The sequence below is a fragment of the Sander vitreus genome, chromosome 18 (assembly GCF_031162955.1).
Source record: "Sander vitreus isolate 19-12246 chromosome 18, sanVit1, whole genome shotgun sequence".
NCBI lineage: Eukaryota > Metazoa > Chordata > Actinopteri > Perciformes > Percidae > Sander > Sander vitreus.
This window is the reverse complement of record NC_135872.1, coordinates 9154843-9180228: the sequence shown is the minus strand read 5'-3', so window position 1 is coordinate 9180228 and position 25386 is coordinate 9154843. Positions and strand designations below refer to the sequence as shown.

The window sequence follows — 25386 nt, the reverse complement described above, 5'->3', positions numbered from 1 at the left end:
ATGAAGGGCTTATCGGGCAGCCGTTCCCAGCACCAGATCCCTTTACCCTATGGCTTGGACTATGACCCCCACGTTCATGACCTCCACGCTCACCATGGCTCTGACTCCCGCCACTCGTCCTACCTGCTCAGCCCCACAGAAAGCTGCCCCATGGACTTCCACCACCGCTACTCGCCGCGCAGTTCCATCCACTCTGACTGCATGATGATGTCCCCTGTCATGATGCCCCCAGTTGCTGTGTCTGAACACATCTCCAGCAGCACATTCCCCAGAATGCACTACAGCTCACAGTATTGTGACCCAGCCACAAGGGACGACTGCGCTGCCATCACAGCCTCTGCCACCTCCCCAGCTGTTGCTGCTGCGGCGGCGGCAGCCGCCGCCTCTTCCCATCTCGTCGGCACCAAGAGCAACCGCCTTCCTGCTAACCTACTAGACCAGTTTGAGAAACAAGTGCCACTACACCGCGATGGCTTCCACACATTACAGTACCAGCGCACTTCCACCACCACTGAGCAACGCAGCGAGAGTCCTGGCCGCATCAGACACCTTGTTCATTCTGTCCAGAAGCTCTTCACCAAGTCCCACTCCCTGGAGGGATCATCCAAGATGAATGGCACAAAAGGTGATATGATAGGAGGCGGAGGTTATCACCATCATGGTCACCACTCCACCAAACATGGTAGCAAGAGGAGCAAGAGCAAAGAGCGCAAGCACCGCTCTGGCGGCTGGTGGAGCTCCGACGACAACCTGGATAGTGATAGCACCTACCGCACACCCAGTGTCATGTCGCGGCACCATGGGGAACATGTCAGCCACTGCTACCCAGATTCCATGCACAGCCACCACTTTGGAGACCTGTCACTCAAGACCTCTAAGAGTAACAATGATGTCAAGTGCTCGGCCTGCGAGAGCATGGCCATGGTGCCTGAGGGAAAATTCACGAAGAGGAGCTCCTGGTCGACACTGACAGTCAGCCAGGCCAAGGAGGCCTATAGGAAGTCATCGCTTAATCTAGAGAAACCCATGATGCACTCGATGCACTCCGACCTCAAGCCTTCATCGCGGACATGTCACTACCTGCAGGTAAGTGGTGCTTTACTACTTTATGTTTTAAATGGACAGAAATCGAACAAAATAGAAAAGACAGAAGAAAGAATAATAAAATATGAATATATTAAAAGATGGCTTAAGGTTCTTTATGTTGTACTTTATGTGGATCGTAGCCTTCTGTTTGGAGCTACTGGAATAAGTGTTTATCTGCTACAGCTGGTATATGTCACTATATAACACTGGTTATATATTCCAAATTAAATTTTGGTAATTTAATTAAGTTTGCTATTATTTTGGAGCGCCTGTTTGTGTCTGTCACCTGTCAATGATACTTACTATTAATTGTGATGTCACTGAGCTTAAGTGTTCATGCTGTTCATGATGAATGGTTTAATTTATGGCAATTTAAGCAGTATAAGAAATTAAGGTGGACTTTGGAACTTTAATTTTACACATTCCACTTACTATATATACTCAATTGTCAAAGCAACCTTAACATAGAGTAATGGTACTGCTCTTTGTTCAAAAGTTTAAATATGTAGCCTTCATCCAAGTCATTCACTAGGATTCTTGTCATTGTTACTTTTCTATCTCTTAATTTTTATTTTACCTTTATTTTTACAGGCAAGTCATTAAAAACAGGTTCTTATTTACAACGGCGGCCTGACAAGTGGCATAGCCACTTAGGGAAAGGGAAGGAGGGCTAGATAAAAAAAATACATTAGAAATACATACAGTTTAGAAATTACATAAAATACAATTTGAAATACTACATAGAAAACAATAAACACTTATAACACTTATAACGAGATAAGTGCAAAGGTACATTGCTGAGTAAAAGAGGGAGAAACATTCAAATATTTAGCTGGAAAAATGATTATGTAGAGAAGAAACTGCATATGTCCGTGAACAAGGATGATATGACGGTTTTGAAGGATGAAATGGAAATTAGTTTATCCAGTTTGAGAATATTTTGCAGAGCCTTCCAGTCGTGAGCGGCAGCAGATTGAAAAGATGCAAGACCAAAGGCAGAGCTGGTTTAAGCAAGGGTTAACAAGGCTAAAGTAATAGGTCGAAAGGGCAGTAAATGCATAGAAGCCCTGAACGTCCCCAAATATATCAAACAATCATTGAGATCAATATCCATTCATCTCCAAAGAGGACCTTCTGAGTAAAATGCAGTGATTGATGTATTGATTAGAAATCCTGATAGGGAGGCCTTTTGGATTCAACCTTTCTTTTTGTTACTCTCCTGAGGGCAATTACAGTGTCCAGTGTGAGAAACCAATATGTTTAACCAGGACTCCCTTTTGTGTAGTCACCTCAGGGAGCTATTGTCAATTAAGATGTAGAGATCAATTGAGTGAATCAATGTCATAGTGGAAGACTCTGAGAATAAAGGGCTAACTGAGCTAGACTGCAATGTAGAAAACACACAGATTTGGTGTCTTAAAAAAAATATACTGTTCAGTCGAAGCTGATAACGGTGTTACTGATTACACTGCAAACACACCACAGCTGTGTCAAGTAATAATCAAGTAATCGGTGTATTCCTAAACTCTGTGTAATACCGGTAACACCAACTACTGCTGCAATACAGTTTTTCAGGTCTCTGCCTTTACTATCCCACTGACACATTAAGAGTTTCAACTAGTTTAGCCACAGGTACTGGCTTCAAAAACACATTCAAAAGCCAAGTGCTTCAGGTTATGGCTATCTTTGATTCAATATCTTTTCATTTTTAATATTCAGCCCTTAGAAAATGCTCTCATCCAGAGTTACTCATGGTCAGTGCAGCATAAGCTTAAATTCAAATGTCAAATAGCTTCACATGAAGGTGATTTAAGATCTACAAATAACAGCAACATGGTAACAGGGATTTCTGTGCCTTCTGTAATGTGAATTAAAATAAAAAAGGGGCATCATCAGGCCTTAATAACACATTTAGGGGTTAGCTGTGCTTTGGAACTCTGCACCTTCCAAGAAGACTTTTCTATAAGGAGAAGTTGGCATGGTCTCCCCTCTCAGCCCACTAAGAAATAGTCTACTGCTTGTAATAGGGATAACATGAGCAGAAGTGATTGGCCATTATTAAAGCTTGCCCCAACTCCCCCTGAAGATAATGTATGCCTTCTACTAACATTGCATTCATCCTGCTCTGGCCCTTTTTTCACATTGTGCCTATCCTCACCCAATCACCTAAAATGCAAAAAAAAATTCTGAAAAAAAATGACAAGTGAGTTATATGCATGCACTGTAATCAAATTTTAACTGTGGGCCCTAATTTTACTAGTGACAGCGAATCATGCTGCTCTCATATAAATGCATGATGCATTTCTGTCCATGCTTGGAAAGGGAGGTGAGGTTAGCTTAGCCCAGTGCATGCACTTTGATGCTATGTGGAGTGCACAATTACACACAGAGACACAAACTGCAGTTGTTTGTGTGCCATGGGGATGGAAAGATTCTGTCAATACAGAGGCTCTCTCACTGGCATTTGACAAGCTTATGTGTCAGCAGGCAGAGACCCTGCAGCTGCCACATGGGCACATTCTGAGTGTGTCCACACTGAGAGCCTATTCAGTGGAATACGTGAGGGGAGATCTGTACACAGGCGTTGTGGTCAACGCTCTGTGTGCTCTTCGGATTTTATCTGTTTGATGTTTCTCGGTCCTTTAGGTCTGAGTTCACTTGTGATGAGGACAGGTCTGCGTTGGGCAAGTTGTTGACATAATCTTGTTTCAGCAAGTGTCTAGTCTTCAGGCTAGCCTCCGAAGCCAACAACCGCTGTTGTACGGTGAAGCTTACGTCAAACAAAGTTACTATTACACATTTTCAGCTGTAAAGCCTAACTCGTAAGCTCTAAACTAGGCTCAATGCAGAGATATTGTACATTGTGACAATTTCCTATAGTGATTTTACAAATTACTTCTTGGACTATTCTCTTGACAAACTGATCATTTACTTGTATAGGCCTGCTATCAATCACTTTAAGTCTAAGAAGCCAACTTGAGGAAACCTTTATCTATCTTTTTTCTATTTTTGCAACTGTATTGCTTTCTTTCAAATTCTAAGATTGACTTTTACTAATTATGAGATGTATTTTATCGCTAACTTGGCTGAGCTTCTTCTGTGTAAAAGAAATACTTTTACAGGATTTAGCTGGGTAAAGTGTAAATAAAAAATGGTTTGGACTGGTCCCAAGATCCTGGAGCATGTTTTGAAGGTGAGAAACGGTATTAAGTATGCAGTAAAGGCAAACGGTACAAGGTTTCTGCAGTATCATAAATCATATAGCCTCAATCAATCATATCGTGTCACCCTTTCATGTCTGAAATGTAGCTAGTACAGTGCTTTCCCTTTATTGTAATAATCAAATCTCTAAGGCGATGGCAGGGAATTTAAAAACATTATCTGGGGAGGAACTTTGTTTCCTCTTGATGTCTCTATTAGTATCTACTTAACATCCCTAAATGTTAAGCCGGTGTCCTCCCTATGACATATAGTGGCCATTGCAACAGAGTTTAGTACTATATGCCAACAGATAAACCAACAGATCACTTACCTATAAATACATATCCACAGGTTAAATTACAGAGACAGATTTGGATAATAATCTGCACTCCTTTCAAAGGGTGTTTAACTTCCTGCACTTGCTTACTGCAGTTACAATAAGTAGGTGACTAAGCTTTAAGAACCGTACTTACAGAATTAAGCAGACTGCATTTAGTCACAAATCACATCTTATCATTTCAACGACCATCAACTAACCAGCATACTGTGGGAAGAAATTCCAAGACTCATTCACTTACAAACTAGAAATTGTTCTGCCAGTTCTTAAAGGTCAGTGTTTTTTTTTTGTGCTGGGAAGTGACAAGATGCTTTATCCCAAGGTTATTTTTGTACAAAGTATTCTCAGTGTTTAGTGGTAACTAATGATGGTGTAAAGCAGCTTGCCTGTTTGGCTGCCTCAGTGGCACAGCTGAATATGTTCCTTCAGGTGTATCATCAAATGAGCACAGATATAAGGTAATGCTAATGAGCTAGTGTGATGCCTCCATGAGTGATGGCTGCCTTGTTAACCACAGCTCCAGACGATCAATGCCTGTGCATTAGGAGGAAAATTATTCTTTTACTTTATTGCGGTCTTTAAGCCTGATTAATTTACTTTCCAGACAATTGCTGCATTTTATTCCATTCATGTGGGAGAGGATAAATGTATGCATAACAGATTAGTATGCGTGATAGTTTTACTGATAGGTCTTTAAAGGAAGACAGAAGCAGGTCAGCCAATTTCCATGTTACCTTCCCAGGTTAGGCAGGGTTGGAAAGTACAACCTTTTTTTAGGCAGATGACTCACAAAGATGATGCCTAACACCACAACTTTAGCAAACTAAATGATCATCATTCATTGCCCTACTCTGCTGTTGTATACTGGCAACATGGCAGTGAGCCATGCTGCCCAAAAGTGTATTTGTTTTGAGTTCAAAGGAGAGTTCCGGTCGCATATGGTCTAAATTAGGCCTGCACGATATTGGAAAAACAACTTACATTGCGATATTTTTTTTCCCTGCGATATATATTGCGATATGAAAAAAAGACACATTTTTACAAGAGGACATAAATAGCCCTATTCAGAAATACTAAATCATTCTCAACTGCTGGGGTGATTTTGTAGAGGAGTGCATCTACAAAGAAAAGAAAAAAGAAAAAGGAAATTTTCTTATGTGAACCAGTCTTTGTTGAACTTTAATGCTTTACAAAAAACAAAGCAAGTAAGCGCTGTGACTACTCTTCTGAAGTGATTTTGGAGAGGGAAATTAGGAAGAAATACACTGGTCGACTGACATGACACCATTGTATTCATATAATATCAATCCAGGCTAAAGTGAATGATATTAATAATGCATGCATGTTGCTTCCTCTAAATTTTAGGTTGTGGTCGACTAGCGGGGCCTGCTTTGGGTTATTTGATAAATTTATTAAAATTGATCATGATTGGTGGTTTGCTGTGCATGCAGAGCCTGCATGTCACACTCTTCAACAAACTGTGTATCCAAGAGCACTTAAATCAGAGTAAATTACGTTATATCAGAAACAGACTGTTGTTGTAGATTAGTGTTACGTTTCCCGCGTCACAGCTCCGAACCATAACGTTAGTTGGGACAGACACCTTGTTTCTTTAGGCTAACTATGTTAGCTTTAGCCTGGCTGGTAGCAGCTTTCTGCGGTGAGAAATGGCCAGGGATATGTCGTGATTACGTTGCATTACTCAGGTGATTTAGTTTGTCTTTGCAGCGAACATAAAACACTGACTACTGTAGCGTCACTACCCATGGAAAAGCATGTGCATCACTGTGTCAGCGGCAGCTGCCGCTTACAGTACTTTTTTACACACGGGAGAGCCCATAGACAGTATATAAGAATGGACCAACAGATCTCGTTGCTCTGGACGGAGACCAGTGAAGGCCATTAGAAGCACCTTTCCGATGAGCGCTGAGCGTTACTGCGCAGCTTCCAACTGAGAGAGACGACGTAAATGTGACGTGAGCAACCTGTCTGAAAGTTGGAAGTCTTCTGGTAGCTGTGCCAAGAGAAATCTCAATCATTCCCAATCTTGCAGAGACGGAGAGTGTAGGTATATGTAAGGAGATAACATGGACACAGGCTAATTATTGCTAACTAAAATGCTAGATAACATTAGTAATTAAACTTAAACAGCTAATGTGAGACGAAACTGCCTGCGCGCTTCTCCTGTACTATACGGTAATTCCTCTACTATGCCACAGTAAGTCGCGTGGTTATGACACAATCGTTAGCCTATTTTTACAAAAACGTATACTACGGAGCCATAACGTGATGTACAAGGTAATGGAGCCTTTTATACATTGTCGTGTTTCTTTAGAAATAAACAATGGACAAATAAAGTCTTTAAACGCTTCAAATCTAAAGTTATTCGCTGTCAAAGTGACGTCAAAATGAATGGCAATCAATGGAATGCTAACGTCGGGTGATCGCTTTGTAGCATCAAAATGGCGCCATAGGAGGTTCGAGCTCTGAAGCGAGGCTTACCCCCTTGGGAGAGCCTCACTTCCCATAACAACCCCTCTAAATGCTTCAGAACCCTATTCATCTTAACTACAAAAACATTTGGGGAAAACATCTGAGTAAAATATACTAGATTAATGATGGTGGAGAGCAATTGGTGCTATCATCTCTCTACATTTTACCATTTGCCGCCTCCCATAGAGCAAAGAAATGTTCATAATTTTAATGTTAAGTGCCTTATGCTGTCTAGTCTTTCACCTGTCTGCCCTGCTGAAGCGGACCGTCAAGTCAGAGAGGAATTTGGATGTTATGGAAAGAGATGGCCGACAAGACGGATAGCAAGAACAGATGTGATGGAGAAAGCATTCCTCTACCTCTAGGTGGAAAAAAAGCCATATCAGCCACTTTGCTTTCTGTGAGAACAGGTCAGCGACTGTGGCAGAGAAACAGCTAAGCTATATGATTGGGAAAAGTGAGTAACTTGAGTGAGTAACAGAGCATTAGGGACAGTCCTGCGCCTAGGGCTGTTATTCCAAGAGCTAAGGCAGCCCTGTCCACTGGGACAACTGCTACAGCTGCACTACATACTGACAGTGTTGTACTTAGATCAATATTGTGCCAGAGCATGTAGTGTGTGACACATTGCCATCGTAAATCACCATCTTCAGGAACACAAAATCTCATTGTGTGTGCGAGGGGCTATGATTCAGATCCCATGAATAATTTGACTTGTCATATTAATCACAGTTCAATCTCAGTAAAAATCAGGGGAGCCAAAATGTAAACAGTATATTGAGTATATTAAAATATTGAGGGTAAATGCTTTTTAAGAGTCAGTTGTATTCTACCTTGATTTCTATCACATCAAAATGTAATTAAAACCTAATGATTTGTAGTACATGAGCACAGTACACAGTGTACAGTAATTAGTACACAATCACTATGTTAATCATGATGCTGTAATGTTAAGAACAGTCACTGTTATACACTTATTAGAATATAAACACAAAAAAGCTATTCATGCTACATGATGCCATGGCTGTGATTATATACATATTTGAATGTTTATGATTTCTGTATTTTTGGTTACTTTCAGGTATGTCAAAACATATGCTGTGCTCCTTCTAGAAATGTGCTGATGAAACTCACACGGTACTTCACATACATTTCCCGTTAAACCACAAACATGGACTCTAATAAAATGAATGAATGGAAAGCTAGGTTGTGGATATTATTAAAGTTATATAGTTGTCGAATTGCTGACATACCACAATTGCTTAAACTGGCAAAACGTGATATTAATTAGAATTTATTTAAAAATGATATGACTTGGACAAATACTACAAATCCTTTAAATTATGGATCTAACAGTGCATCCCCCAACTGTAAGGTGTTTGTATAGTCTAAACATATAAAGAAAGAGAAAGAAGAGGTTGTTTTTCAGACCATTAAAGTAAATGCAGTTAACTTAAAAAAACCTGTAAACGTATTGGTGTTACTTTTAATCCAGTGCTTTAATTTGCACAGTCTACACATCTTGACAATTGTCAAAGAAACCTGAACATCTGAGGGAAAACCCATGTACACATAACATAACATACTTATACTAAATAAGCCTGCCTGCTAAGGTCCTGCTTATAACCGACAGTACCATCCCTCACAGGATGCAGTGCCCCTTGTTATTATCACCCACTAGTCGAAATAATACAGATGGGATGGAGCTTTCACTTACACTCCCCCGCACACTTCCAGCCACCATCAGGCTTATAAACAGTGGTTACGCAGTTTTTGTGTTTATTCCAGACAAACCAGTGTTGCTGCTGTCAGAAGTGTAAAACCCACGACTCTCAGTAGAGGATTTTAACGGGAAAATGACAAATAAAATAAAAGGAGCTTCAATGAACCAGGACAAGCTTGATATAATGTAACATGAAAACATTGCACATTGTAACTTAAATGTTTACCAGCAATTATTTTACTTACTCTTTCCTCCTTAAGAGATTTAAATTTGTTTCAGAATGCATTGCGTTTTAATTGAACATTCAGAATTTGGACACTTGAATAAAATGGCAGAATGCGAATGTACAATGTAGCAAATTAGTAATGATTTCAGACAGCATAAAGAGAGACTGCATCTGAAAGTCTCAGCACCATAAAGAGAAACACATGGAGAGAGCACAGTGAAGCAGCTTCTTTGTGCAGAAATGACAAGAATAACGACAGGCAAACAACTTCAGAATTTCAGTTCAGTTTCATTATTCCTGGCATATGCAAGGCAAATGTGCCTGTTTAAATAAAACAAAGAGAAACTAAAACAAATAATTCTTTTTAATTTTTTTTAGAAAGTAAAACAAAAAAGTCCAAGTGCAATTGCTTTGAATAATAATAACAAATAATAAATTCAACAATTTCCACCAATAATGCATTACTGAAAAAAAAACACAATATAAATAAAGTAACATGTTACTTTGTGATGCTTTATTTACACTTGAGGTGCACACACAAGTAGTGGCTCTTGTTGACATCAGCTACTCCTTGAGTTGTCAAGTTCAATAGTTGCTTTGGTTAAAACCAATTTCACCAACAGTAGTTCATGCTTTTCACAAGAATGATGCCTATTCATGATTTTGAATATGATAGATTCTTGGCTTAAAGAAACCCACTGGATCTGAATCCCAAAGAGGAGTAGGGTTAAGCATTGAGCTTGTTTAATTCGAGAGCCCAGGCTCAGGGGGGAATGAAATAGAGGTGGAGCTTGAAACCAGGGATGTGAATCAGCTTAATTTTCTGTTTAGGGAAAAACCAGCCAGCGCTTATCCGGCTACTTGTCTGATACTGTTCTCACACTCATTTGGCTAATTGGGCCCTATTGTACTTGCAATTAATATCTCTGATGTAGCTCCCTGTACAAGCCTTAAATTTGGTCTCTGAGCAGGACAACCTACTGTTACATCTGTACTCCATTATGGATTAACAAGTGTGTGTGTATATGTGTATACATGTGTTTATAGTATTCAATACACGTGTGTTATCTCCCACAGGTGCCCCAGGATGAGTGGGTTGGATACCCAGGCGAGAAGGATGAGGAGATCCCGTGTCGGCGGATGCGCAGCAGTAGCTATGTCAAAGCTATGGGAGAGGTGGATGATGAAAGTGGTGACTCTGACACCAGCCCTAAGACCTCCCCACAGAAGGCCATTCCGTCTGATGCTCTGGTCCTCAAATCAGCCATGCAGAGACCCCATTTAGACTCCCAAAGGTAGGCCTGGCTGCCTCGCTTAATATGTCCATGCCAACGCTTTGTGTTGATTTAATTTTGTTCCAATTCTTTTTCATGAAACCATTAAATGATTGGATGATGATCAGAGGATATAGTGAAAATAAGGTAAAAGGATGCAAAAGGATTGCATTTTTTTTCAACTTTTTAGAAATTTACCTTATGAAACTGTCATTTACCTATTCTTTAAAATACACTAATATACAAATGAATAGCTTAAAAATTGGTGGTTGCTTTGGGGTAAACAAAATCAACAGCTTTTTGTTGGAATTATGAATTATAACATGCAAGGGCTTAAGTTTTGATGCAGTGTGTGTCTTGAGTGAGTCTGAGGAGTAAGGAGTTGGACTGTTGGCTCCAGTGACTGACAAAGATAGTGGTAAATGGCACATAGACTGTACTATGAGGTCAGTACAAATGGTAAGGGTAAAGTTATGTTAATGTGTTGTACATTTACCCATGCACACAAACACACACTCTGGTGGCAAACCTGACATGCAGGGCATTGGCGCAGTTGCTGGCCGTGGTAAGCTTTACTACAGTCGAAAACTTGTAAGTAACATCACTAGTGCTACATCCATATTTTCCCAAGCCCTTGATCAGTGAGCAACTAGTCTTGCATTGCCAGACCTATTTCCACAGCACTGTGGAATAAGGGCTAGCTCAACCACGCATACATTCTAGGATAGGAGAAAAAAATCTTTGGGTTGTTTGAATTTCTTTAAACCAATCACAATGGTCTTGGGTGGCGCTAATCTCCGGACGCAGTGACGGTGGCTCTGCAAAATGGTCTCGGGAAAGAACTTGTTTTGATGGAACATTTGCACCCCACAAAAGAAAACGCCACATAAAATATGAAATGAAGTTAACTGTTTGCACAATACAGTAAAGTGAGCTATTTAAATTACCTGGATACATGGTTAAACATAATATGCTCCTAACAGTATATCGCCATGTGTACTTCGTCAATAGCAATCCCCGCCAGTCTGTCCCCAAACGTCTCAGCGCATGAGCCACCCGCAAGGTGTTAGGCAATTATCCTGGAAATGTACTTCCGTTGATCCATACTAGCGAGCATCGATAGTGCATGTCAGTACTGCAAATAAGACCTTTCTTTCAGCATTGTATGCAAACTACTCCACACACTTCTATAGCTGTAGTATGTTAATGAATAATTCATAATGTTCGGGGAATGAAGTTTCATGCACAACTGATTTGCACTTCGACTACACGCCGCTGTGTCTCTGAAACAAAAACTGTGGTAAAAAGATAAATCTGAACCATCTAACAATGACTCACTTTGTCAGCATGCTGTCCAAGTAAAACTGCTGTTTGCTGATTCTGCTCTGCTGTCCCTGAGAGATTTGAAAAAGTATTAAATTATTTGGTGATTTCAAGTGAAGCGGCTTGGCAACAAAATGAGAGGATGGGTTTTGGTTATCGTTTCTTAGGTAATTTTATGCATGCCTGGATTAACTGTATTAAGACGCTATTTAGAGCTGGGCTGTACCTACTTCTTGGCTTGTTTTATAACCACATCACTAACTTGCTCGAGCATGATTGGATAAGTATTCGACCGACAACTGTTTTATGAGTTTAGGTAAAGTAGTGCTCTGCTGAATGCTGCAGTATCAAATGGGTTTCGTGTTTGTGACCTTTTTCATCTGCTAGTTCCAATATTTGCCCAACATCTTACACAGGCAATGCTCCTCATTTTACCAGTGTTGTTGACAAGTCTGTAGCAAAACTGTCCCATTTATACAATGTCAGACTTAAGAGAACAGGTACATTTAGTGCCTGGGCTTACTGGATGGGGGAATTGTTGTCATACAGAAGGGCATATATTAAAGTTACTGTCTATTGTGTTAAAGAATACTGAATGATGAGAAACGTAAGGTAGGAGAGATGTGTTTGATCAGTAACACAGCAAAGTGTTAAGTATATTTCTCATTCCCAGAAATGTTTTGTTTTGTTTCGCATTAAAAACATAAAATGGAAATAAACTTATTTGTATTACATTAGTTTTAGCTAGCTGTACTAATACAATAGCCTTGCAATGAATCCTACTTTCATGAAGATTACAATGTTACATTGTCAGTTTAGAGGTGTTGATTCAACTTAATGGTCATTTTGGAGTTTGTTGTGCCGGCAATGTATTGTTAACTGTATTGTGTTATACTGAGAGGTCTTTGTGGTATTTACTCTACACTCTGATATAATTGTGGTGGGAAGTATGTATCAGCACTTACAATCTGTTAATCTGTAATTATACATGTAGAAATTATGTGTTGCAAAAGTCTCTGCACTGGTCAAGCAGAATGTGAAACATTCCGGATTGATTAATCAGAAGCCTTAAATACAGAAAACAACTTGTGGTGCACAGTAACTTAACACCAAGCTGAAAGGCAGTGGGTTGCTGTTTCATGTCTAACTGGATTGTGGAGTTCACCTGTACTTCACTGCAGCAAGGTGAAAAGTTAAACCACTGGAGGTCAGTAAAGATTTTCAAGGGGGGTTGCATTACTCTTAAATAATTTCCTACTCATCTCTTTGTGGCGACATGCATCTGTTGCCTAGTAAACCAGCAGAAACCACCAAATATTCCATTAAGTGAATTTGTGACCCAGAGGATGCTGTTGCTTCACATTCCCACTAATTCCGATTCTCTACTGGGCACGTCTGTGCTGCGTTCCGGCTGCGCCGCCGTTTTGTTCCGTCCTCCGCCACGCGCCATACTACACCGGGCGCGTCTCAGAAGCAGAGCGTCTTGCTGCCCGACTCGCAGATTATATTGACTCTACAAGTACTTTACAGAACAATCGCGGGTCTATTAAGCTAGTATCTACCTTTCACTCTAAGCACCCCTGCAGTTAAACTCCATGCCTTCTCTTTTCTTGTGTTGTCTAGTGTTGGGAGTAACGGCGTTTAAGTATAAAGGCGTTACTAACGGCGTTATTTTTTCGGTAACGGAGTAATCTAATTAATTACTTTTCCCATCGTTGCAACGCCATTATCGTTACTGAGAATGTAAAGTGGCGTGTTACTACAATTTGGTTGAATGAAGCGCGAGGTGTCAGGCTTTGGCTACACAGCAGCTGCCTGGAGAGAGCAGGGGTGGGGATGATGACACCGTTGCAAATGTGACGATGATTGGCTGGGTGGGCGGATGCCCTGCTCATGCTGTCTCACTGCCAGTGTTGCCAACTTAGCGACTTTGTCGCTAGATTTAGCGACTTTTCAGACCCCCTTAACGACTTTTTTTCAAAAAAGCGACTAGCGACAAATCTGGCGACTTTCTGTAGAAAAGTCGTCAGTATTGTCCAGCGAGCACGCAAGGTATTTCTCTCCTGTAGCCGCCAAAACAGTCTTCTGTTCTGTGACTGAGGAGCAGCCTCTCCCCTCTCTCCTCATGTGCAGCAGCACTGCGCACAGTGTGCAGGTAGTTAGAAGGGGAGGGGGACAGGGTGTGCGGGGGCCGGTGTAGGTAGGAGAGACAGCGGGACGCGACGGGAGAAAGACGCCGCTGAGCTGGACTGGACCTGGGCAAGCCAGCCTTCTTTGAGAATTCTTTATCGATCTTTTTCCCTCCCTTTGTAGAATTTCTTTTTACTTCAAAGATAGGCTACCTAAGTAATAAATATAAGGTAAAATAAATTCCTGTATTGAATTTGTGATTATTTGGCTAAAGAGTTCTATTTCTTTCCATCTACCTTGCTGACACAACCACTAAGCTTTATACAAATGATTGCGTAATGACGTCAAAAATATGCAAATGAGCGTATGACGTCATCTAGCGACTTTTAGCGACTTTTGGAGCTGGTGCTAGCAACTTTCACTGGAAAAGAGTGAGCAACACTGCTCACTGCACACTCTGACTACCACTAAACACAAGACAGCGACAATGGCGACGAGCCAGGGAAATTCAAAGGTAGCGTTCTCGAACTAGAAGTACTGGCACTACTTCTCGCTCATTGAAATTAAAGGCAAGAATGTTTATGTAACATGCACGCTATGCCCAGGAAAAGACTTTATCCACGTCTGCCTCAAGCAACTCAAATCTTATGAAGCACCTCACATCAACACATGCTAACACGACACTTGATGCTGCTGCTAACCCAACCCCAAGCCCAAATGCAGCTAGCGTGAGCTCCAGCGAAGGAGACGGAGCCACTCTGTTAAAACAAGCAACGCTCGATTTTTCTGTATATAGTGTTTTTATTCTTCAATCAGTTAAACATCTTTGACGTTAAAGATGTTATAGAACGTGAAAAATAACGTCACAGTTACTTTGCTGAGTAACTAATTACTTTTACAATGTGGTAACTGAGTTTCTAATTCAATTACTTTTTGGGAGAAGTAATTTGTAACTGTAACTAATTACTTTTTTAAAGTAAGATGACCAACACTGGTGTTGTCCTGATAAAAAACATCTGTGATGTGGTATTATTTTTTCAACCTCCAAGATGAATCTCTCATCGTCCGTGGTGTTGTACAGGAGACATAAACAATATTTGGGACCATGTTTTGGTAAATTGACTGCATAGTCTCACTGTTTCACTGCCTGCCTGGCTGTCCGAATGGCCCTGACGCGTATATTTAGTGGAGGGGAGCAGACAGCCGCTTCACGCACGCTTCTGGGACACGGCGTGGCGCAGCTGGTGGAATATCAAACATTGACTTGAATGGCCGTGACTGCTCGCGGGGCACGCCACGCGCCTGGTGGGAATTAGGGGTAAGCCTATTGTTGCTCAGCTTGTTTTTACTCAGCTTATTGTTCTATGTGACTTTCAGAAAAAGCCAAATTCTGTGAACTTGGGGAGGCGTCATGCATCTGTCATCCCTACTGACACTATTTTTGTTACCATCATCTCAGCAGGGTTCTGATCACTTCAGCTTTTGTCCACAAACAAATCAGCCTTCTTGTTTTTTAGCCTCTGGTGGAGAATATAATAATCTCTCATTATTGCAGCTCCTAGCTCTCATTGTTTCTCTAATAAAAATGAGAGACATTCTCTCTATAGTTTTGGGATAGAATCATAGGACACTTGAAACTAAACTAGAAGTTAACAACGCAAGTCAATAAAAATAGGTCAATGTTGATCTTAGCAGTTCAGATACTGTCGCAGAGGAGATAAGTTATTCAAGTGGCTGATAATCATTTTGGATAGAAATACTTGATCATGAACTATACCAAACAGAAGTCACATAATGCCCATAGATGCTTGCCAGTAGATTTGTTAAGTACATTATCATCTAGTGATGTTCCATGTGTGGCTTTTGAACTGTGCAATCGTATCTATCCCTACCCCCTGTCCTTGTTCAGCCAGGGCTACCACTTGCAAACCACAAGAGATATGCGACCCCACCCTAGTGTCACGCTGGACCCTGCCACCTTTCACCCCCCGCCCTTCCGCTCACGCAACCAGAGCTACATGCGTGCCGTCAGCACCCTCAGTCAGGCTAGCTGCGTCAGCCAGGTGAGTCTTAAACACATACATTGCACAGAGGCAACACCTGGAGACATTAGAGCTTATGTTATTTTGTTTTGTATTTAGTTGCTTTGTGGAGACAATATTACAGAGACATAAAACATCCATGTGTCCATATTGGAGGTCCACAGCTGATTGACCAGTAGACATAGTCATGGCTGTCTCAACTGAAGTCAATAGGCATAACTAATTTGCTGTTTTGGACTGGGAATTGATGATTTAACTGATAGTCTAACTCTAAATTCGCTCCAGACACAGTTGTTTACAGTTTTCTTTTAAAGTGTATCTTGTTATAAAGAAACGTAAAATTGTATATAATTGAGAAACAGTCTGGCTCCTGATTTGGCACAAGGATGTCTGGAATAGACCACAAATAAACGATTCATCGCTCTCCTGCTGTTTTGGCATGGCAGCTAATTAGCTGACGATGCCAATTTAATTAACTGAGTTTATTTTTCTACTACTAATGTTTAGAATTAGAGACCAGGGCTAAAGGCAACTTCATGTCTAACATCACACACCAACCTGTTTAGCTATCTCCCTTTTTCATACCCTGCTATGAATCTATACAGTTGGATCAGTTGTGCAAGTCTGTTTTGGACCTCCATGGTGGCACAAGGCGTGGTTGCTATGAAGATGTTGACACAGCAAGAAACCCACCATAAAGAGAAGGAAAGATTTTGTCCAAAAGAAGGGTTGTACAATCAGCTTACTACTGCTGGTGAACCCAGCTCTCTTCTGTAATATAATTTAGTATGTTAAACATTATGTGGAGAGAGGACAGGAGAGGACATGACAGAATAGAGCGTAATTGAAAAGATAGCTCCTCCTCCTATGGTGACATGATTTTGTTGCATGTTCTTGACAAAAAATAATTAATCTTGTGTCAGATAAAAATAATTAAAAATATATGTAAGAGACTTGCTAGAGCTACAAGATAAAGAATCAGGACTCCAGTGTTTTCCTATTTTCCATGTAGTAACATAGTAACAAATAGTTTTGGGGTATGTGATAAAGTGAAAGTTTTATAACACAAAGTGAATATTTTTCTGATTGTTTTCTGTTGTCATCTGCCTTTTTTCATTTGATCTTGACATTTATTCAGTTTAAGGTTGGAATGAGTGGCATTTCCTTACGCTAACACTCCTTCATATTTGCTGTGCAAAGGGGAAGAATCAAAGTGAGAAAGAGAAAGGAAGAGGAAAAATTAAGGACTGCTATTCCTGTTTTTGTCTCTCAGGTGAGTGAGACTGAGATCAATGGCCAGTTTGAGTCAGTTTGCGAGTCCGTTTTTAGTGAAGTAGAATCCCAGGCCATGGAAGCCTTGGACCTGCCTGGTTCGTTCCGCACTCGAAGCCACAGTTACCTCCGTGCAATTCAGGCTGGTTATTCCCAAGATGACGACTGCTTGCCTTCAATGACATCCTCCACTGTCACTTCAACTCTCAGATCCACAACAGGTAAAACAATCCCCCCCCTAAATGAGAGAGGGCTTAGACTACATATCCTCATACATCCTATACATGGGCACAAACTTGACATACCTACATATGTACAGTGGGGAACCCTTGAGCTTCAGAGATGCCGAGCTGAATGATCCCAGTTATTTTCTTTGGAAGCTATGGTGTGTGTGTGTTTGTTTTTGCCTCTGCATACTCCCGATTGTTGAGATGGATTTGCTTGTGTGTTACTTTGCACGATTCATGCATCATTAGTCAAGCCAAGCTTCTGGTTGGTCACTTGTGGTGTTGCCAAGCTGTAGACTAGGAAAAGGGTGGGAGGGTCGCATAAACACTGAGATGGCAACACATGCTCACGGTACACAATATTACAACACAGCACAGCCACATTACATGGCATGCCTAAGAGGAACAGGCCCTACCCTAAGCATGTTAAACTGTGGTGTTATATATGTGTTGTGCGAAGCGTGTGAGTTACTTAGGGAGGGATGAAGGCCGAAACGGGCCAGGGGTAGGCTTTGTAACTGACCTGGTCATTGACCTCATAAAATTAAAAAAACTAATCTTGTAACCAATTAAGGTAAGTCAACAACCTCTAGAGATTAGAACAGGTGCACACACACACATGCTGGTTGCACAAAGGAACCGGTTACCGATGGTATATTCAAGTTTGAGAAGTACATACTTGATTGCAAATACTTTTTGTATTTGCAGTATTGTTGTATTGTGTTGCATGAAACTCAAGCTTTTGAGCAGCGGTCTCAGTCAAAATAAATCAATTGTGTGTAAAGTTTATTACAGGACTTCCTAAAGTTTCTTAATCACTGTTATCTTCAACTGCAGGTTTCCAATTAAGCAAACTTAATAATTTCATTGTTCATATTTACATTTTTAACTACAATTACAATTTGATAGTGGAACCAGACTCAACATGTTCTCAAAACAGCACATTTTGTTTATGGACTCGCATATTTATTTGTCCTACATGCTGCTTTTTTATTACAACATGCAAGGATTTCAAGGTTTTGTGTGACACAGTGCAAACAATATAAATGTATATGAAATTAGAATTTCAGGTTCTTTGTGCAAGCAGAGTCTTTGCAGTAACTCCCTCACTAAGTGCATTTGGTGTTTACCTGCAAGAGTAAAGCTATGAACCCTATTGAAACATTTTTCTTTAATTACGTGAATTTTTAAATATTATGACCTGGATTTTTATTGTTTTTGTACACTTTTCTGTCAATTTAATATTTGCATTTTTACTCATTTTGTGGGTTTTGTTTTCTTGTGCAATCTGGACTTTTGTTTTTGGAATCCTTTCATCGTCAATTGGGTTTCCATCGACGATTTCTTCGATGTGACAGAAGTACTGAGAATACAGGAGTGTTCTCCAATCCCACTGTCTTATTTGCTGAACTCTATTCATTTAACTCTCTGCTCCAAATCTGTCAGCTCTATGTGGACTAAAACAAGCAGTTGACTGTACATATGTTGTAAAGTTGTATTTTAAAAATTGGCATGATTCATTAATAATAATAATAATAATAATAATAATATGTCAGATAAGGTTGTAGCACCCAGAGGAAGGGTTCCCTAGATGGTGATTAATTATATACAGTACTGTCACCTCCCAGTCAAGCCATAATGTAAATTATATTTCTCCTCTGGTTTACTGTTTGCACTGTTCTGACGGAATAGTGGCCTTGAAATTAAATTAAATAACTTATCCAGGCTACCTTGGCTAAGAAAAACATTGATTCCTGGAATCATGTTTTTATATTAGTGTTCAGTACTAGTTTATAATTAAATTGTAAGCGGCTTACGAACCAAACACTGTGTGAGGCTAGTGGGCCCTTGAGTGGGGAAAGGATCCCATGGTGCTCCATAGGGCAGACGAGCAGCAAACCCCTCTCCATTTGACCATCCATCTCTTGAAGGATAACCAGGGGAAAAGAACAACTGGAGGCATCAGTGATGATTGTTGCAGGTATTTTAATGTTGACACGCATACATATATCTATGTATATGTGTGTTTTTGCACTGCCTTCTCAGTAAAAAAAATAATACATAGAGTTTATATATATTTATATAGTTGGTAGAAATATCTCAATATGCTATCCTAAGTAGCTAACACGGTTCCTAACAACTCACAAAACCTCAGACGCTTTGATTTCTTTTTAAAACCTTGATACCTCTGAATATTGATTACAGTGATGAATGTGATGCTGGCTTTTGTGAGTTGTTTACCATGTCTCTATTTTACATGTGCTTAGACCACATTGTAAGTGTAAATGTATGAGAGATATATCTCCCAAACTTTTCGGAATGTTTTCATATGGCAACCGTAAAATAGCACTAATTATTGCATTGCCACTGTCTCCAATCATTTGTGAGAGCAGCATGCGTCTGCTGTACATGTGTGGACTCTATTTTTTCTTTCCATGAAAATCTGACTTCTTTTAAAAAGGCCACATGTGGCAGTCTAACCCTTGGCATTGAGTCTGTCAGCTGTCTTTGACTGTGGGATTGCAGCCTCTCCCTGGTGCAGCCCCGGAGGGGGGAGTGACCCCTCCCCTCAACGGGTTACTTACTCCACATGGTCTAATCAGCCACCTTGGACCTGATATGTTCAATAGGGTTCATATCTGCTTCTTGACCCAGTGGGTTGTGATTCTTCTACTCCCTTTACATCTTTTCTTTTGCACAAAATAGCACAAAAATAAACATTTTGATGTTTTGAGAAAAGGGTTCTCAGAAAATGGATTCATGATTTGATAATGATTGATGTATTTCATGTTTAATTCCACTCTTTACTGTGCTGTGCAGTGAAAAGATGGAAAGAAGCCTTGAGATGACTGAGAAGGCAGTGTAAAAACATTGTGAAAAGCCTACAGTATGTGAGTTTAATGACAATCATTATTGTCTTAGTTAAGTTAAGGCACTCAAGAAGCTATTTCAAAAAAGGTGCTGTCTATTCCGTACTGGCTCTGACAGGAAGTAGTTCTATTAATTGGAGCTGACCCATTTTAAATTTCATAAAATGCTATAATTGAATACCACAGAAAGTTCATCCAACATTTTTACTGATGATAAGCAACTTTCAAAAATATGTTGTTTTTTAACAAGCATGTTCTTTAAGTATATTGTTAGCGGAATTCTTTAGTGCATAGTTGCTGCCGCCCCATGAGGAATTCTAAGTAATGACAACACTGTTGGCGCGTCCACATGATAAAAGCCTTCCGCGACCGTGCACCGCCAAACACGAAGTTGCTAGTAGCCAAGGAGGACACGGAGGATTAAAAAAACATGACAGACTCTTCAGAAGAGGTAATTATCTTCACTCAAGTTTCTGAGCGGGAAAGTCACCGGACGTCACAATCTTCTGAACATAGCCATACCAAGAAATACAGAGAGAGTTGTGTGAAGCTGATAGTCTAGTAGCAAGTCATTTGGCAATGGCTTGAATGTAACGGACATTCATTAATATCAAAAAGTTACGCACTTAAGCTTTAAAATCGTAAGTGTGTTTACATGGACGAGAGTATCCCAGTTATGAGGCTTATTCCAGTTATGATCATATTTGGGATGTGATGTTTACATGAGCTCAGAGAAATCGGGTTAATATCCCCATAGACATGATAAACTAGTATCCTGGTTACTAATAACTGCAGTTCATTTGCACAGGCCTGTGATGTTTACAAAAACAATTCAACCTACACTGTACAAACTGTATACCCCTACCCCATAAAACATTACATACATCCATGGATTAGAGCTACATTACCAAATAAAGTGTTAGGTGCTTTAAAAAACAGTATTAGTTCATGCAAGGGAGCTTGTGGATGAAGATACACAGCCTCTTTTATTACCGGAAGACAAAACTTGGTTTCTAAATCGATTTTGGTGCCGCCACTGTTTGTGTTTCTGTTGTCACTTGGCTGAAGCCGTGCCTGCGCAGGTAGTCGACATCGCTCAATAACCGGTATAAGGTGTATAGGGCTGCACATTATATTGTTTTTTTTTATTGTCATCGCAATATTAACTGGAGCAATAAACACATTGCAAAAGGCTGCGACATGTTTATTTATTGCAAGTAATATCGTTAGTGATCGCATATCTTCCTCATAACGTGCAGCCCTAGTGTATATATGCAAAACTTACTAAATGCACCCATTGATTTAAAAAAAACATAGTTTCTTTTCACATTTGTGATTTTATGAAACAAATCTGTTACCTCTTGGTTTTGTACAACTCTGGTGCAGACGTAGTCACATTTGAACAGCACACCAGTCAATGGTGGGTGCACATCCCTGATTAAATGCTTAAATCTTTAGAATCAAACGTGTAATGATTAGGTCTGATCTTGTATGTCTTTGAAATTACTTTTCACTCACATACTGTATGTTTTCCATAGATATGTGTTTTTGTTCTAGTTGAGAATCCAAATCACACTCCAGCTGTTCCTTTCACTTTGAATGTCCTTCTGTTTGCATATTTACATTTTTCTTCCAGAGGGATATGATGTTTTGGATGGTACCTCTTTACTAAATGACGACATGATAGAGGATGATGACGGTGCTAGCTCTTCTGCCTATGTGGAGCTGGAGAGGCTGGAGAGAGAGACTGCTGCTCGTAGCCATCACAGTACTAGCTCCACCGTAACAGCCATCTCTGTCCCACCGGCATCCCCACCTTCATACAGGGTCCCTTCTGCCTCACCCATAGCCTCTGAGCCGCCGGTCCCTCAGGCCATTCAGGCCTTTAAAGAGTCTGCTAACATGGTTGCTGCCTTTAACCTGCAGTGGAAGGATGAAATCTCAGCAATGCGCTATGAACTGGCAGAGCTGCGTAGAGACGTCTGTGGGGAATTGAAGACTTTCAACAGTAACTTCTTCAACTTTACTCAGTGCTACAACATGTGGACTTTGTGTCGGGAGCCTTGCAGTGACAGCACCACACAAACAGATGACAGAGTGTCCATAGGAATTCAAGCAGGCTCAAGTTGGTCCATTCGACAGAATACAGAGGACAAGTCAGTGATGTGCCAACCAGAGCCAGCCCCCTTCAGCATTATGGATTTGATGGACCCACCCCGAATTGAGATTATAGAGGGAACCCCAGAGAGCACGCCAGAGGGGTCAGGCAGCCCTGCCAGCCCACTTCCAATAGAGGATTTCCCATGGGAGATCAATAAAAAGCAGGCTCAAAAGCAGCCAGACATAGGTGGCCACACAGGTGGTCACAGAAGCGCCAGTTTAGAACTGTGGAGCAGGAAGTACACCAGTGGGCCCATGTCATATCTGTCTATGTCATTCTAATCATTCCCATTCTACGCAAACTGTAAAATGAGATGAGGAAGCCAGTATAAAAACATGACATTTACCAAGAAAGGCAGGGCAGAGCTATTGTTAGATGTCCCTTTACTCTATGCAGACACAGTGTCTGTCATATCTTGAACAGGTTACAATGTTGTTCAAGCAATCTTTTAACAAGTGTCTTGGTTAGCCATGGAATAAAAGAAAACCAAGTGTCTTGGTTAGCCATGGAATAAAAGAGAATTACTTTGTTTTACACCAGAATAAGGTGACATAAGAATGTGAGAGAGAATGTGGCTGATGTTAAGATCCTCAAGTGCCAACAAGTGCAGCATCATCTTCCCTCCGCTGTCTTAAATACCCAACCTTCAGAGAACACGTCAATTTAAGTAAATATGATCGGAAATCTGAGGGTCATGTAATGATAAAACTCAATAATCAGCCATTGTGAGGTGAGGCATAAGTTGGTCTGTTTCTGCAAATGAATTGTTCATTCCAGTTTCTCTTCCTGTAGAAACATTATCTTAAGCACCTGAATATACTGAAAAAATACTGTGAATAACTTTATAAACCCTAGTTTTTTAATAAATGCATTAAAGATGATACATTAATGAATATATTAATATATAATTTACTTTTTTGTTATTTTTAGTTATTCTAATCAAAGCATTGCTTTTACATGGCCTTCATCCATTTTGTAGCCAGTTCCAGTTGAAATGGGCATTTAGAAAATATCCAACTTACAAAGGTTTTCTCAATGGCAAACTGGGGTACCACACAACATAAAAAAGTTAACTATAATAATTTGATAAAAAAAAGTAGATAGAGCTGACAATAACTTCTAAAGAAATTTTTGAAAGCCTAATCCTTTGGAATACTGTATGGATTACACTGTCTCAAGGCTTTGTGGACTTGGTCCCTGGCTAAAATTGTTTACGATGAATCACTTATGAGTCACTTTAAAGTCTAACAGCATGTAGAGGGGAAACAGTAAGGGAGATTCACAAGTATGAATGTATTGGCTTTAGTTCATTCTTGCACAAACTGCATTCATGTTCAAACTCTGTATATGTATATACATGTACCATTTTGTATATAGAGAAGCTTATATTCAATACTTGTACTGTTTGCAGTTATTAACATACTCATTTCTGACAGCATTGAGAGGGGCTATACAGTAGTAGTTATTGTAAACAGCACTTTTTACAGTCTTCGAGGTCTGTCTTCATTTATTTTATCATGTTCATCATCCAGCTGTTTGTGCACCTTATAAGGAAGTTGGTAGTTCATACCAGTGTTTCGCCTATTGTTTTTCGTGCAGTGGTGACTGGAGGTTCTTTAATGTTTAGTTAAGTATCTTACCTAGCCATTAATTTTATTTCAGAGGAAAGGGTCAAACAAATACTGAATTGGATTTGTTTTTGTAAACTTTAAGATATTTGGACTAAATTCTATATTATTCACCTTTTTTAAATGCCACATTTCTCTTTTTCATGCTGGGGGGTTCATCACTGCGGAAAGATAACAGAGAAACATTGGTCCCTTTAAGTAGACAATCAGAGCCACTGTGGGCCTCTACCTCTCCGACATGTCCCCAGAGGTGCAGTATATTACCACTGAATGTACTAACACCGCCTCACTAGTGATGGCTTAGCTGGGCTCCTTTCAAACCTTAATGGGTGGGAGCCCTCGATCAACTGCTATATTTGGCCAATTGCTCATTTTGTCTGTTACTCATAAAATAGTTGCTCATTAGCCACTGGCATTCCCCGCAACCACTCACACGCTCCATTGTCCCATTGTACCAACATGGCGTACCAAAGTTACTGTAATACTGAGGCCACGGAACTGAGGCCAACAACAAACATCTCCAAGCTTGACAGCACTTATCTTTGGACGATCACTGCAGCACAGGACCATGGGAAGCCTGTATGTACCAGACCCCTGACTGAAATGTGAACCTTTTAAAAAGGACTTTTAATAAAGGAGAGGGGTTATCTCTCACTTTATAAAGAGAGTGGATCTTCTTCCCCCTTTGCATGACCAAAAGACAATACTTGCAGAAAAAGTGGCATTTTGAAAAAAGATATTTACATAAAAGGTTGTACTAGAGGTAAGATCAAAATTAAAGTTGAAGCCACAGAAGAGAAAAAGGCAGACATTTTCTTACAAGTTATTGCAGTAGCTCCGCCCCACACACCTGTTACAGTAACTCATTAAACCTGAGCTTGAATGCCTAGCTAAATTATTCATTTGCCTTGATAATCTAATATATGTGTTACATAGGAACACTATATTAAGGCATGTTTTGCTGGTATTTTCTGGCAGCAACTCCATAACTCAGAACTTGAGGTTTTGGTACAACGAATAATAGGTAAGGAATAAGCTCAAATGTATTGTTGCCATTCTCCACTATTTGCAATACAGAATAAGAATTTTAAAAACCTTATCACCTATTTATTGTTGTTATAAACCCAAACAAACCCAATGAGTTTTTCATAACATACCGGCCAAAGGCTGGGTTAGCATAAATCATAAATGATTTCAGTTGAAGGCATATGACTGTGAAAACATTTAGCCTAAAGCCATTTTAATATATGATATATATATATATATATATGGAAATAAAATTGGAAAGGCTTGTATTCATATTTTTGCATTTTGAATGATTAAGAGGGGATTTCAGTGACATTCCTTACTTACATCTTTTCCCATTGTTTGGGGAACGCAAACTAATTTAAAG

At 40.1% G+C, this 25386-nt stretch overlaps 1 protein-coding gene across 1 annotated transcript; it reads left to right on the top strand.

Moving 5' to 3' along the window:
* dlgap2b (discs, large (Drosophila) homolog-associated protein 2b) lies at positions 1 to 22646 on the top strand. Its single transcript, XM_078274781.1, has 5 exons — positions 1 to 1086; positions 10144 to 10361; positions 15703 to 15856; positions 17109 to 17328; positions 21841 to 22646. The coding sequence occupies exons 1-5, from the start codon at positions 1 to 3 to the stop codon at positions 22644 to 22646; spliced, it is 2484 nt and encodes an 827-aa protein (XP_078130907.1).
* The last annotated feature ends 2740 nt before the right edge of the window (positions 22647 to 25386 follow it).

Bases quoted from the DNA above. Each gene is read 5' to 3' on its own strand.
- dlgap2b (XM_078274781.1), top strand. From the start codon at position 1: ATGAAGGGCTTATCGGGCAGCCGTTCCCAGCACCAGATCCCTTTACCC. The intron at 15,857-17,108 runs GTGAGTCTTAAA...TTTGTCTCTCAG, and splicing joins AGGCTAGCTGCGTCAGCCAG to GTGAGTGAGACTGAGATCAA. The intron at 17,329-21,840 runs GTAAAACAATCC...TTTTTCTTCCAG, and splicing joins AACTCTCAGATCCACAACAG to AGGGATATGATGTTTTGGAT.